Genomic DNA, 13886 nt, shown 5'->3' on the forward strand with positions numbered 1-13886 from the left:
TAGGCTGGCCGGGCGTGCAGGCTCCGCAGCGGCCGGGCGGGAGCGCTGTGCGGGCGGAACGCGGTGCGCGGGCTGCGCGCTTCCGGGGGGCCGCGTTCTGGGTGACACCGCCCCTCCCGGTAACGGACACGGCCGGGCGAGGAGATGGCGGCGGCCTGGAGCGGCGGCTGCTGAGGGGCTGGAGCCGGGCGCGGAGCGGCCTGTGCGGGACCCGGAGCCATGGAGGGTGGCGGAGGCAGCGCGGGGAAGCCGAGCCTGCAGCTCGTGTACCAGGCGGTACAGGCGCTTTACCACGACCCGGACCCGAGCGGCAAGGAGCGGGCGAGCTGCTGGCTGGGGGAGCTGCAGAGATCGGTGAGCGGAGCGCGCCGGGCCGGGGGGGAGCTGCGGGGATCGGCCCGGCCGGGGGGGCAGAGGTCGGGGAGCGGGCCGGGCGGAGCTGCGGGGAGCGGGCCGGGCCGGGCCGGGCGGGCAGAGATGAGGGAGCGGGCCGGGCCGGGGGGGAGCTGCGGGGATCGGAGCGGGCCGGGGGGGGAGCTGCGGGGATCGGAGCGGGCCGGGGGGGGAGCTGCGGGGATCGGAGCGGGCCGGGGGGGGAGCTGCGGGGATCGGAGCGGGCCGGGGGGGGAGCTGCGGGGATCGGAGCGGGCCGGGGGGGGAGCTGCGGGGATCGGAGCGGGCCGGGGGGGCAGAGGTCGGGGAGCGGGCCGGGCCGGGGGGGAGCTGCGGGGAGCGGGCCGGGCCGGGGGGGAGCTGCGGGGAGCGGGCCGGGCCGGGGGGGAGCTGCGGGGAGCGGGCCGGGCCGGGGGGGAGCTGCGGGGATCGGATCGGGCCGGGGGGGAGCTGCGGGGAGCGGGCCGGGCAGGGGGGCAGAGGTCGGGGAGCGGGCCGGGCGGAGCTGTGGGGAGCGGGCCGGGCCGGGGGGGAGCTGCGGGGAGCGGGCCGGGCAGGGGGGTGGGCACAGATCGGGGAGCGGGCTGGGCCGGGCGCGGGGGGAGCTGCGGGGAGCCGGGCGGGACGGGGTTTTTGAGAGAGTGGCTGCCCGAACCGATCGGCTGGGAGCGGGGCCTGGGGAGCGGCAGGAGCCGGGGAGATCGGGCTGGGCCATGGCGCCGGCTGATCTCGCCCAGGGGGAGCCGGGCAGCGGGGCCTTGGGGGATCGGGCGGGGCCTGGGGAACTGCGCGGCCGGGGAGATCGGGGGGAGCCCGGCAGCGGAGCCGGGCCGGGCATAGCGCTGGGTGAGCTCGGCGAGGGGGACCCGGGCAGCGGCGCTTGGGCGGCCCCGGCGGAGGGCTCGGGGCGGCGAGTTCGGCCTTTGCGCTCCCCGAGCCTCAGCGCAGAGCCGGCTGGTGTTGGGGGCGGAGCTGGGGCCGGGCCCCATGCGCCGGAGGCGGCCTGGCAGCAGGGCTAGGCCCGTGCGGAGGCCTGTAGCGCGGCCGGCTGGAGGCCTCGTGTTGCGGGGAGGCCGGGATCGGAGACTCACCGCCTTCCCCGGGGTCTGGCTCCCGCAGCGGGCGCCGGGCCGGGGGCGAGACGGTTACTGGGACTGGGTTTCTCGGGTCTACACCACGCGAGTGCGGAGGGCAGCAGGCCGGGACTGAGTGTGTCTGCCGGGCGGGGACAGATCCGGGGCTCGGTCTCTCCCCACTTCCAGAGAGAGGGAGGTGGCTCCGGGCCCTCTCAGTGGTGGGGTGGGGGCGAGCTGGTTCCACGTGGGAGCCTTGGGCACTTGTTCTCCTGTGAGATTCCCGGCTAGCAGCCTGTCCTTGGGCTCCGGTTTCCGAACCTCCGTGCTCGCCAGCCTGAACTAAGAGCAGTCTCGTGCTTCTCTGGTGCGTCCCCGGATCCGAAAGGGCTTTATGGAGTCACAGGGATCACTGCAGCCATCTGGGGTGGCGCTAGACCGCAAACAACCCTGCCGATCTGTGCCTTAATACCAGCTCTTTGGGCATGGACATGACAATATACCCTGGCCAGTGCGGACAAGTCCTTGCATTCTGGCGACTGCAGCTTATATGATCGGAGTCCAGGCTTCTTGTTGTTGCCTTCAGGAGTCCCAAATATTTGGAAGGAAAGAATTTCTTTGTTCCAGAAAGAACGGTGCATATTTTCTCCTCTTTTCTGTGTTGTCTGAAGTGAAATCAGGGATTTGGTGTTGATACTGCTTGTTCTGTAATAATGCTAGTATTTGTGACACATTGTACATTTTTAGTAACAGGAGTTAAGAACGTCATGTTAAAGTACTATACTGACATACAAGCATTTTTATTACATTATGTCATACCGGTTAGAATCTGACATTCAGGAGCAGTTAACAAAAAGTTTTGCTAATATGCAAGTTGTGGTTAAAAACAGATAAAATGTATAGTTAAAGACATACAGTAAAGCAAACTAATTTTTGCTATGTATTCTAACAGTTCGGATTATCTTACAATTGTAAGAAAGATTTGATTTTTGCATCTGTCACTACAGGCAATTTTCCCTGCCCTGATAGCAAGATAAACAGACATGGGTCACAGCATATTACTTTAGGAGTCCACCCCAGTACTTTTCCAATTCGGAACTCCAGTGTAGTTTGGCCCTGTTGAGCTGCTGTGAATTGTGGCAGTAGGGGGAGACTTCACTTCCTCTATTGATTACTGTTGTGGTTTTGTCTTAATTATAATAGTTTACTCAGTAGCAGAGATGTCATCTTTTGTAATGGCTTTTTTAAAATCTATTAACAGATCTGTTCTTTATAACATAAAAGTTGCTTTGTAACTTAAATAGAGAGAAACTTAATATACACAATTTTAAATTGGCCCATGGAAGTCCCTAAAAATGTATTGAGACCTGCTACCAATACCTGTGGTATTGATCATGTATTGTATTGTGGTTGATGCTTTTCTACTCTGACTTCCTCTTCTGTGTTGTCAGTTTATAGTGTTGGTTAAAGTCTTTCATTATCTCCTGTCTAGATCCAAACTTCTGCTTTTCTTACATTTAGATGCATAACCTTTTATTAGTTCTATTCAAACTCTATGCAATATTGTGATTTTTTTCTCCTATTTTCCTAATTTTAATATCTTCTTGTTGTTTAATTGTAAGTATTGTTGAAGGGATTCCTCTCCCTCCCTCAGTATTCGGAGAAAGTTCTCAAACTATCAGATTTGGTGGTGAGTGGTGACCTTCTTCCAGCAACCCCCAGAAAGTTCCACTAGGTTTCTAAATAGGTTCCTTCTCCCCTGTAAAATTCCGACTTGGTGAGTAAATTTTTCTAGGCTTTTTTTCTTTCAAAAACGCTCTGTTGAAACAGAAAGGCCTGCTCTTCCTCCCCGAGCATTCACAGGGAAGCATACTTCCTTAACGGGGGACAGGAAAGGCAGACTTTCCTTCTTTCGCACAATCTTTGCAATGTCTGAAAAGGAGGAAATGTGAATGACAAATTCTTGAGTTTACATTTTTGCTGGGATTATAAACAGCCCTTCTTTTGTGTTGTGTGATAAGATGCATCGATTTGACACTGCTTATTTGAGTCCCTTCTCCCCTTCCAAGAAGTATTGGTCCGGGCTTTCTTTCTGGCAACTTTTTGGAGCCTATCTCTGTATCTAACATGGCAGATCTAAGGGCAATTACAGGCCACATTTAAGGACCTTGTAAGTGACATGTTGGGCAACTCTCAGCTAATCAATAAGTTTGGAGAACTATTTCCTGGCTTCTGAATCTTCAAGGTGATTGATGCTAGACAGGGCCGGACAGTGTTACAAGACATTAGTCAGAGGTCTAAATCTATTCGCTAGAAGCCAATATAAAATGTTGCCAGTCTTGTCATGGTTTAAGGATATTGTCTTGTATGCACCTAACGCTTCTTCCTGGTTTGCGGGGGCTGGGAATGGGTTAGAATCATAGAAATATAGGGCTAGAAGGGACCACCAGAGGTGATCAGGTCTAGCCCCTGGTGCTGAGGCAGGAACAAATTAAACCTAGACCATCTGTGAGGGGTGTTTGGAGGTTTTTAAGAACAGATTGACCAATGATGGTGAGTCCACAGTCTCCCTTGGAAGCCTATTCTAGTGCTTAACTATCCTTCTAGTTAGAAAGTTTCTCCTAATATCTAATGAATCTCTTTTGCTGCAGCTTAAGCTGATGACATTTTGTCCTACCTTCAGTGGACTTCTGAGTTTTGCATGATCTTACACAGAAAGGCCACTTCCAGTTCACCCAGCTGCAAAATGGGTACCTGATCCATCGGGTTAGGGCAGTCATAGGCAGTCGGATGTGATGCTGGCCACATTGTACTTGTGTCCTTGTGTACTGTTGGCTATGAGACTGATGTGCCTTAAACGCATCAGCCCGATGAGCCATTGGCTTGGGGAAACTTTGACTTGACTCTGTTACAGCATGTGACACATTTGAAGACTTGTTACCAGGTCCCCCCTCAGTCATCTTTTTTCAAGACTATATGTGCCCAGGTTATTTTTAACCTTTCCTCCTAGATCAGGTTTTCTAGGCCTTTAATCATTTTTGTTGCTTTCCTCTGGAGTCTCTCCAGTTTGTCCACATTTTTCCTAAAGTGTGGCACCCAGAACTGGACACACACTACTCCAGCTGAGGCCTCACCAGTGCTGAATAGAGTGGGCCAGTTACCTCCTGTGTCTTATATAGAACACGTCTGTTAAAACACCACAGAATATTAGCTTTTTTCTGAACAGCGCCACATTGTTGGTTCATATTCACTTTGTGATCCACTATGCCCTCCACCAGATCTTTATCAGCAGTGTTACCGCCTGGCCAGTTATTCCCCATTTTGTAGTTATGCATTTGATTTTTTCCTTCCTAAGTGCTTATCTTTATTGAATTTCATCTTGTTGATATCAGACCAATTCTCCCATTTCTCAAGGTCGTTTTGAATTCTAATCCTGTTCTCCGAAGTGCTTGCAACCCCTCCCAGCTTGGTGTCATCTGCGGATTTTATAAGCATACTCTCCACTCCATTATTGAAGTAATTAAAGAACATATTGAATAGTATCGGGCCTAGGACTGACCTCCTGAGTAACCCCACTAGATAAATCCTCCCAGTTTGACAGCGAACATTGATAACTACTCTTTGAGTACCGTCTTTCAACCAGTTGTACACCCACCTTATAGCAATTTCATCTCACCCACATTTACCTAATTTGCTTATGATAATGTCACATGGGTCTGTGTTAAAACTCTTATCACATCTACTGCTTTCCCATATCCGCTTGGCCCATTTTGTAATCTTTTAATAGCCCCATGTCTCTGCTGGGGCCTGTTGTAGTGAGATGATATTTTTAATTCAACAGACCAATATTCTAATTCAGTGGCAAAAAAGCTATATTCATAAAGAGTGAAGTTTCCTTGGTGGTATGTTGACCTGTTACAGAGTGTTGAGTAAATCTCAAACTTCTGAAAATCAGGAACTGCACAGTTAAGGATGCCCATGCAGCCTTAACCCTACCCTTTTTCAGCAATGCTCTAATGCATCCCGGTAACACACACACCTTTACTCTGCCAATGCCAGTTGCTGAAATGTGCAAGCTCTTCACCTCCTTCTACAACCCATTCACTCACCCTCAGGATTCCTTCTATCCCCTGGAGCTGACAGTAGCCAATGGGGAATTATTTAGATATGCTCCAGGTGCAGTCTGCGTGGTACGTGTACCCACACTAAATGGTGGAGGCATTGAAATGATGCATACTGGATCCTGAAGGTATACATGCTGCTCTTTCCCTTGCCCACTCACATCAGAGGGTACAAAACATGCCTCTTTTTGTATCAAGCAATGTAGGTTATTACGTATTTATTATTGTCTCCATTGCATGATATTTGTATCCCATAATTTTTGTACCTTTTTTCAAAATCCCATAAACCCGCGGCACACTCCTCACTCTCTGCCGTCTGACAGAAGCATGGAGCCTGCACAACTCTGCACTATTGTCATGAGTGTAACAAGCAGAGGACACACAATCCTGAAGTATTTGCAGAGCCGCAAGAAGAACTGAGTGGGTGGGGAAGGTAACTATCTTTTTGGAGGACAGGTTGCCATGGGACATAACAAGAACCAAGTCTAGGTTGTTAGTGTCATTCATGGAGCAGCTGCAGATGGAGCGCTCCTTCTGGGCCTGAGAAACAAGCACTGACTAGTGGGATTGCATCATAATGCAGGTTTGGGCTGATGAGCAGTGGCTGCAGAACTTTCGGATGCATAAGGCCACATTCCTGGATCTGTGTGCCAAGCTTGCCCCAGCCCCCCAGGGCAGGGCCACCAAAATGAGAACTGCCCTGACAGTGGAGAAGTGAGTGGCAATTGCACTGTGGAAACTTGCAATGCCAGACTGTTACTTGTCAGTCAGGAGCCAATTAGGAGTTGGGAAATCCATTGCGGTGGTTGCTGTTTTGCAAGTGTGGTGGGCCATTAATCGCCTCCTGCTATGCAGGACTGTGACTCTGAGCAGAGTGCAGGATATAGTGGATGGATTTGCAGCAGTGGGGATCCCGAACTGCAGGAGCGGTGATAGACAGCACACACGTCCCTCTGTTGTCACCAGACCACCTTACCACAGCATACGTCAACAGAAAGGGCTATTTTTCTATGGTTATGCAACCTGGTGGATTACCAGGGATGTTTCACCGGCATCAATGTGGGCTGGTCAAGGAAGGCATATGATATTCACATCTTGAAGAATACAGGATTTTTTCAGAAAGCTGCAAACAGGTACTTCCTTTCCTGACTGGCGGATTACCACTGGCAATGTTGAAAAGCCAATAGTGATTCTGGAGGACTCAGCGTTCCCCTTTCTCCCTTGGCTCATGAAGCCATGACAGCACCAAGGAAGGATTCAACTACCAGTTCAGCAGGTGCAGTATGACAGTTGAAAGTGCTTTTGGTCATTTGAAGGGACGCTGGCGTTGTTTACTCACAAGATTGGACCTTGGTGAGAAAAGTATCCCAGTGGTTATAGCTGCCTGCTGTGTCCTGTATAATATCTGAGAAGCAAAGAGGGAAAAGTTTCCGCTGGCGGAGGAAGTGAAGTGGCTGTCTGCTGAATTTGAATAGCCAAATACAAAGGCTATTAGAACTCGTGGAGCTATCCGGCTCAGGGAGGCTGTGAAAGACCATTTTTAACAGTGAGCCACGGTAACAGGTATTGTATACACTACCTGGCCCTCCTCTTTTTATGGTCTGGTAGGAATTGTGTGGTGATTGCTGTGCATGTAGGAATATAACATTGTCAAAGCACCTATTAATTTTGTTTGTGACTGATCCTATGAGTTGTGTGCAGTAACAGGTAATTGGTCGCTTTCAGAACTGCCGAGCACTCAGCAGCATATGTTGTGAACTAATAAAGATGCATTATGTTCCAAATAATAGAATTTTATTCTGTAAAGCAATCTGCAAAAAAAAAAAAAAACCCAACCCCATGCTGTTTTAAAACAAATACATTAAAAGCTTTATAAATTTTGAGAACCGAACCTATGAAGGGGAAAGAACACTCATGTTCATGTAGCTACACAACTGTGGCTTTCATAGGTCAGTGTATGTGAAGCTGTGATTGTCTTTAATGTCCCCCAGGGTGGAGTGGTGGGAGAAGGTCAGTGACCCCTGATGCCACATGGAATATGGAGGGAGGTTTAGGGTGGTCCCGATACTGAGTTTTTACAGTGGGCTGCAGAGGGACATGAGCCTGGGGTTGTTGAACGTACAGGTCCCCCAGAGCCTGCAGCATCTGTGGTTTGCTGCCTGAGAAGCCCTGTTATGTCCTGGTGCATCTCCCTCGGCTTTTCATGCTGGGACTTCTGGGTCTGGCTTCTCTCCATTCTTGCCTTCTCCAGGCTGTCCACAATGTTCATCCTCCAGGCCCTGTGCTCACAGTCCAGTGCAGCACTGGCTTGCAAGATTTCATTGAACATGACATCCCAAGTCCTCTTCTGTCTCTTCCTTATCTGGCTCGGGTGCTCCATGGGTGTGGAGAACCCCTGAAGGCCACAATGGCAGCTGGTGCAGATAAAACATACAGAGGTACCATTGTCACTCTGTTCACTGCCAAACTCACTCCTCTTGCTCGCTTAAAGTTTTCGGCACTATGTTCCCACTTCTGCTTGGGATTGCTTGTATATAGCACCAGTCGCAGCACCAGCCATGTTGAGTATGGCCCACTCGGGGTTGGGGCGATGAGGAGGGAATTCCCTGGTTGCATGAATCTACTAGTATAGGACCTTGACACTGAATACTGGTGCCATTTTCCACAGGTGGGGTTGATTTTAGCGGATATCTCACTGCTGAGGGTAACACAGGCAGAGCTATTGCTGGTATCCAGAAGCTGCCTGGGCCCATATGCTGTTAGCCTGTGTACAGCAATGGTGCCTGCTGAAGTTATTGCAGAGTGGTGTGGGAGGAAGAAATAAGTAAAGCAGCCCTCCCTAGAAACCTTTGGCAGAGGATTGCAGAGTGCCTTCAGCAAAGTTTCATCAGTCTCACAGGAGGATTCAAGGGACATCCCTGTGTCCATAGACAAACTGTTCCAAATGCCCCTTTCTCTCCCGCCTAATTCTCTAGCAGATATCAGCTCTCCCTCTTGGTCGTATCACTACCTCTCGAGTAAATTATTGAGTCAGAAATGTGTCCTGCTACTTTGGGGGCACCACCCCTGCAATTGAAAATTTACACTTACCCAGGGTTCTTTGGCCTGCATCAGGCTCGCCCGTGCCCGACTGGCTGGACTGCGGCGGAGTCAAAAATAGGTCCTGGCTCGCTGCACAGCTGGATTCCCCCAGTCATCTGCCCCCAAACTCCTCTTCTCATCCTCCACCACATTAACGAAGACACTCTTAAGATGACTGGTGAGAGCTTCTCCTATTGGCTTAGTTAATCCACCTCCGCGAGAGGCTGTCTACGCTGGCGCTTAGGTTGGTAACTATGTTCAGGGGTGTGACTTATTCACACCCTTGAGCGATGTAGTTTTTTTAATTACCGGAGTAATTCTGTAGTGTAGACCAGGCGTCAGTCAGCTTAATGGGGCAATTTGCAGTTACATCGATGGGAGACCAATTGAGTGTAGACACATGCACAGGTAGGTCGCTATAAGCTGCCTTGCATTGATCTAGCTTTATAGTGTAGACCTGGCCACAGGAAGATAGAGATGATGGAGAGAAAGGCCTCCTTTACACATCCATCTGCAGCATTGGAGGCTCTGAAAGGTGCGAAATGGTCTATTCACCTCAATGTGCTGTTCTCAGCTCAATGAGAACACCCCATGGAGGTGAACACAATAGCTCTGAGACTGTGACCTGCTCCATTACTCTCAGTGGGTGTTCCGGTCCCCCTCCTGAGTGCTTGAGTGCCTGTGATATGCATGAAGTATACCCGTTCTCAGCTCCTCATCCAAAGGGGCAGGACTACCCCAGATCCTGATTCACATGGAGGGGGCCTCAGACCCTCCCAAAAGGGTGAGCCTTCCCCCAGAACCTGGCTGGCTCACATGAAGTGGGTCCAACCCCGGTAGATTCTGGCACATACATGGGGGCAGTGAGGGGACTCAGACTCCCAGAGAGGCAAGAACCCCTCAGATCTGAGCGCAACATGGGATGGCAGACTGGGGCTGACAGGTGCCGCTGCCTCTATTCTCCCCGCCACTGACTTCCATGTCTCTCTTCCCAGTGTCCCACCCCTCCACTGTCTCTAGCCCCAGCACCTCCTTCACCTGAGCTCCCAACCCCTCTCCTCTCCCCTACCACCCTTCCCCTTTCTCCCTATTCCCCCACTCCGCCCCTAATATCACTCCCCTCTCAGCAAGCAGTCGTGTCCAATTTCCCCCCCATAAATACTCCGATTCCTCACTATAAAATTGCCACCCATGACTCAGATCATAGCAACATCCCGCCAATCAGTCTAAAACTCCTTTTGTCTTGGGTGCGGGCTTATGATTAATTTATCTTTAGTTTTGTTAATTGAAGGGTGAGTTCATGCCCATCAGTCTCAGAGGTCTGATTCATCCAGTGATTAGCACCTTCAGTTTAACGGGACCAGGCAGAAGCAGGAAACTGTTTTTCGGGAGGGGGTCTGTAACTTGGGAACCCCCTCGTTCAAATGACCCCACATTTGGATCACTAATGCTACCCAGGCCCCCTATAAGGCATGCCAAATTTCAGAGCAATCCGAGTAACTGGTTGGATTTTAGAGAATTTACAAGAGTTAATCTTTAAAACATAAAATGGCGGGAATGGAAATCCTGTCACTAATTTTCTGTATTGGCGCTTGCACAGACAAAAATTTACATTGTCTTAAATACCATTCTCAGTTTGAGTCCCCCATAGATTTAGTGGGTGCCATGGGTAAAACTCAATTGACAGACTGATCTCTGGCTCGGGGATGGGGACCCACCTAGAAACTTTTTGAAAAATGGCTAATTTTGCGGGGGGAGGATGTAATCTCTGCAACCCCTAGTTCACATAACCTCAAAATTGGGTCATTAAGTCTACCCTGCACCTTTCTGATACACATAAGATTTCAAAGGTCTCCAACTAAGCACGTTGATTGCAGAGGACTTGGAAAGGTGGATTTTTACGCAGAAGTCGTGACACAACCTTACCTATAGTGGTACTGCTGCATTGACTTTGGCTTGTAGTTGGTTCTTCTCTCCTGTGTGGTCCATCCTCCCCCAAAGTCCTTGGCTGCTGCTCAGAGTTTCCAAGGAATAGCCGTGCAACTTGAGTTTCTGGTAAGTTTTACAGAATTCCAGTCCGTTTTTACCACTTCTTATGACCTAGGCAGCAGTTGTAGAATTGACCAGTCTAATAAATCTTGCTGCTCCAAATTTTCCATGGGCTAGTACGTTCTTAAGCTTTTGTGACAGAGAACAAATATTTTCCTTGTTAACTTCCTGGGAAGTAGTGGGACGAAGCTGAGTTCCTAGTTATCTCAGAGACATTCCAAGCTATGACTATTTCCACAGGTTCTGATAAGTGGAAAATTCAAGTAAAAGGATTAATCAAATTTGTGGAGTTTGGGGTAACTAGTAACTCTCCAGCTGAAGATCAAACGGGCTACTTTCCAAGAGTCTGAGGACTTGCACTTAATTACCATAAAATTGAGTGCAGCCTCTCGCCGGTATTATAACAGTTGCAGCCTATGGAGACAACAGGTCCCAGTATGCACAGTGCCTCTCCTTGGATTGAAATGTAGTGTTGTATACCTGTCATCTTTGCAGGCTGCACCTCCTCACTAACGAGAGGATGGCAGCACCCAATGCGCTTAACAGTGAGAGTAACTAACAGGGTGGATTTGATTTAAATCACTAGTCAGGAAGACTCGATTTAATTATGGTTTTCTACATAAAAGTGCATTCTTGTTGGTTGTTATAACCTTAATACATATTCTTCACAACTCAGAGATAGATGTAGGTTTGTAGACGGTACACCCTATACATTTTTAAACAGTGATTTATTTTGAAAACTTTTCAGATTAGTTTTACAGCTATATCAGAAAATGAATGATTGGTTATTTCATTTGCCAAATGTAATTGAAGCAGATATTTATGAAGTCATTGGGAGATGAACTATCTCCAATTTAACAGGTTAATCATTAATATTTGGAGGATTTTCTTGCCATGCTGTATTAGGAGGAGAATGTCACCAGACAGACATTTAAATTGTTTTATTTAACTAAAACAACCTTAAGTATTCTGGATTTTTTTCTTCAACAGCAAACATATATTTTAACAAAACAAGCATATGTCCCTCGCTTCTCACATTTATCTCCAGACCCATTCCGTCCCCAACAATCTTCTATTCATTGAACTTTTTGAAACTTTGCACTTTTTAGAGAGAGGTAAGGGATTGATTCTTTGTACACAAATTTGCAGAGGGACAATAGAGTTGAGGTCTGTTATTTCTCACCTCTATATATTATTTATTAAAAAACATTTTTGTTGTTAACAAGCATGTTACTTCTGGAGAGACAAAACCACAGTTTGAGAACTGCAAAACTAATCATCTCTGAGCACTTTCTATCTATTGGGTAGATAGAAAGATTAACCTAAATAATCTAAACAGAAGCCTGTGGAACCCCATAAAATTCGGTCCCTAATCCATGAACTATTGGAACTCATTTACACAACTTTTCTTAAACATTACATGAATATATTGTCTCATACTATAGAATTAGAATTTATAATCCCTATTCCATGATGAGGATATCTTTCAGCTATAATGTATCTTAATTAAAACCATCTTTAGATAGTTTTTTCCTCAAAAACTATTTTATTAAAAAAAAAAAAGGATTCTTTTTTAAAATCATTGATTTTTATCCACCCTGGTAATTAACCATTGTAATCACTTACCAAGGGCTTTGGTGGCTTCTTTGTCAGTGATAATTTTAATATCAAGATTGGATGTTCTCCTAAAAGATCTGCTCTAGAAATGATTTGGGGGATGTTCAAACAGGTGTAAAACATCAGCTAGAGAAGTGTTCAGGTTTGCTAAACTTGTAAGTACAAAATCAGATGCTTTTGTCGGGTGAGCTGTATTAAACTACTACATCTCTACCCTAGAGGGCTGCGAACAATCTGAGGGCACAGGCTGGCATGTTATGGTACAGTACAAACAGAACAAGTACGGTGCGTGTGGTGATCATTACAGATGGATTTTTGACCTGTGTTGAATAAGGCTCATTCAGGCATTGGGGCAAAATGGGAAACGGTACAAAACCAAAGTGGGCATGCGTGACTAAAAACAGTTGAGAGAAGCCCATGGAGAGCTGCCTTCTATCAAGATGACTTATTGAATTTTGGGACCGGAAGTCCCTGAGGGCTGCACCACTGCTCTAAAGATAACGACATCAGCCGGCTGACTGCTTTGTAGGACTCTGTAGACCATATTATATTTGCCCCCAAATTTACAGAAACTCTCATCGAGAAGTGCAGGCAGGGCTGTCAAATCTCCTACTCAAGGCTTCTCCCTTCAGGATGGGCTTTATCATCTGGTCCCATCCCTGTTGTAAATTTGTGATTTCGGCTCCAGCCTTGTTCCGATTGGTTATGGTTCATATGTGCGTTTATCTGGGTTTGCCAGGTTGCCTGGTGTAATAAATTAGTGGACCACAGTTTTCCTTTTTAGCCTTTGTTGTCTTCCTTCTCTTGCTTAATTTATCGCTCTGTAACTATTCCCTCTGCACTACTCCCCCGCCCCCCACCTAAGTTACAGTCACTAAAAAACAATCCATAGTGACTGAACAAGCAATTTCTCCATGAAACTACTGCTCAGACAGTGGGGCAGATAGGATTTCTAGCAAGACGATTGACCTACTTCAAAGGATCCCTTTTTGGTTTATAGAGAAATAACACTCCCATCTCATCTCATGAGAGCTCTTGTTTCATTGATTTCAGAAATCTTTTTTTCTAGCTTTGGACTATGCTCTCTGTTTCGCGTGTTGTAGTGCAAATGTTTTCTTTCAGAACCTAGCCCGTCTGCAGGTTAACAGCACGGCTGGCTCTGTCGCTTTTTATTAATGCTCACCAGGCTTGATGCTTTCAGAGAGATATCACCCACACCCACCTCCCTCCCTCCCTCCAGTGGAAAAAGTTTGTAGGAGACACCTAAGCTGTTCCTCAAAACAGTAAGGTCTTGGTCCGGTGAATGGATTGGGGTGGAATTAGTTTCCATTCAGAACATAGCGTGTCATTAGTCTAAACCAGGGGTTCTCAACCTTTTTTGTTCTCCCCCCCCCCCCAACATGCAATAAAAATTCCACAGCCCACCTGTGCCACAACTGCTTTTCTGCATACAAAAGCCAGGGTCGGCATTAGGGGGTAGCAAGCAGGGCAGTTGCCTTCAGCCCCATGCCACAGGGCCCCCCACAAACCTACATTGCTCAGGCTTCAGCTT

At 48.4% G+C, this 13886-nt stretch overlaps 1 protein-coding gene across 1 annotated transcript in view; it reads left to right on the forward strand.

Moving 5' to 3' along the window:
* Nucleotides 1-219: 219 nt before the first annotated feature.
* TNPO3 (transportin 3) overlaps nucleotides 220-13886 on the forward strand; it is an 84979-nt gene continuing 71312 nt past the window's right edge. Inside the window, exon 1 of the mRNA XM_065400273.1 lies at nucleotides 220-354. Coding sequence (XP_065256345.1) covers nucleotides 220-354 — 135 coding nt within the window. The remainder of the gene's footprint in view (nucleotides 355-13886) is intronic.

Source organism: Emys orbicularis, chromosome 1 (assembly GCF_028017835.1).
Source record: "Emys orbicularis isolate rEmyOrb1 chromosome 1, rEmyOrb1.hap1, whole genome shotgun sequence".
NCBI lineage: Eukaryota > Metazoa > Chordata > Testudines > Emydidae > Emys > Emys orbicularis.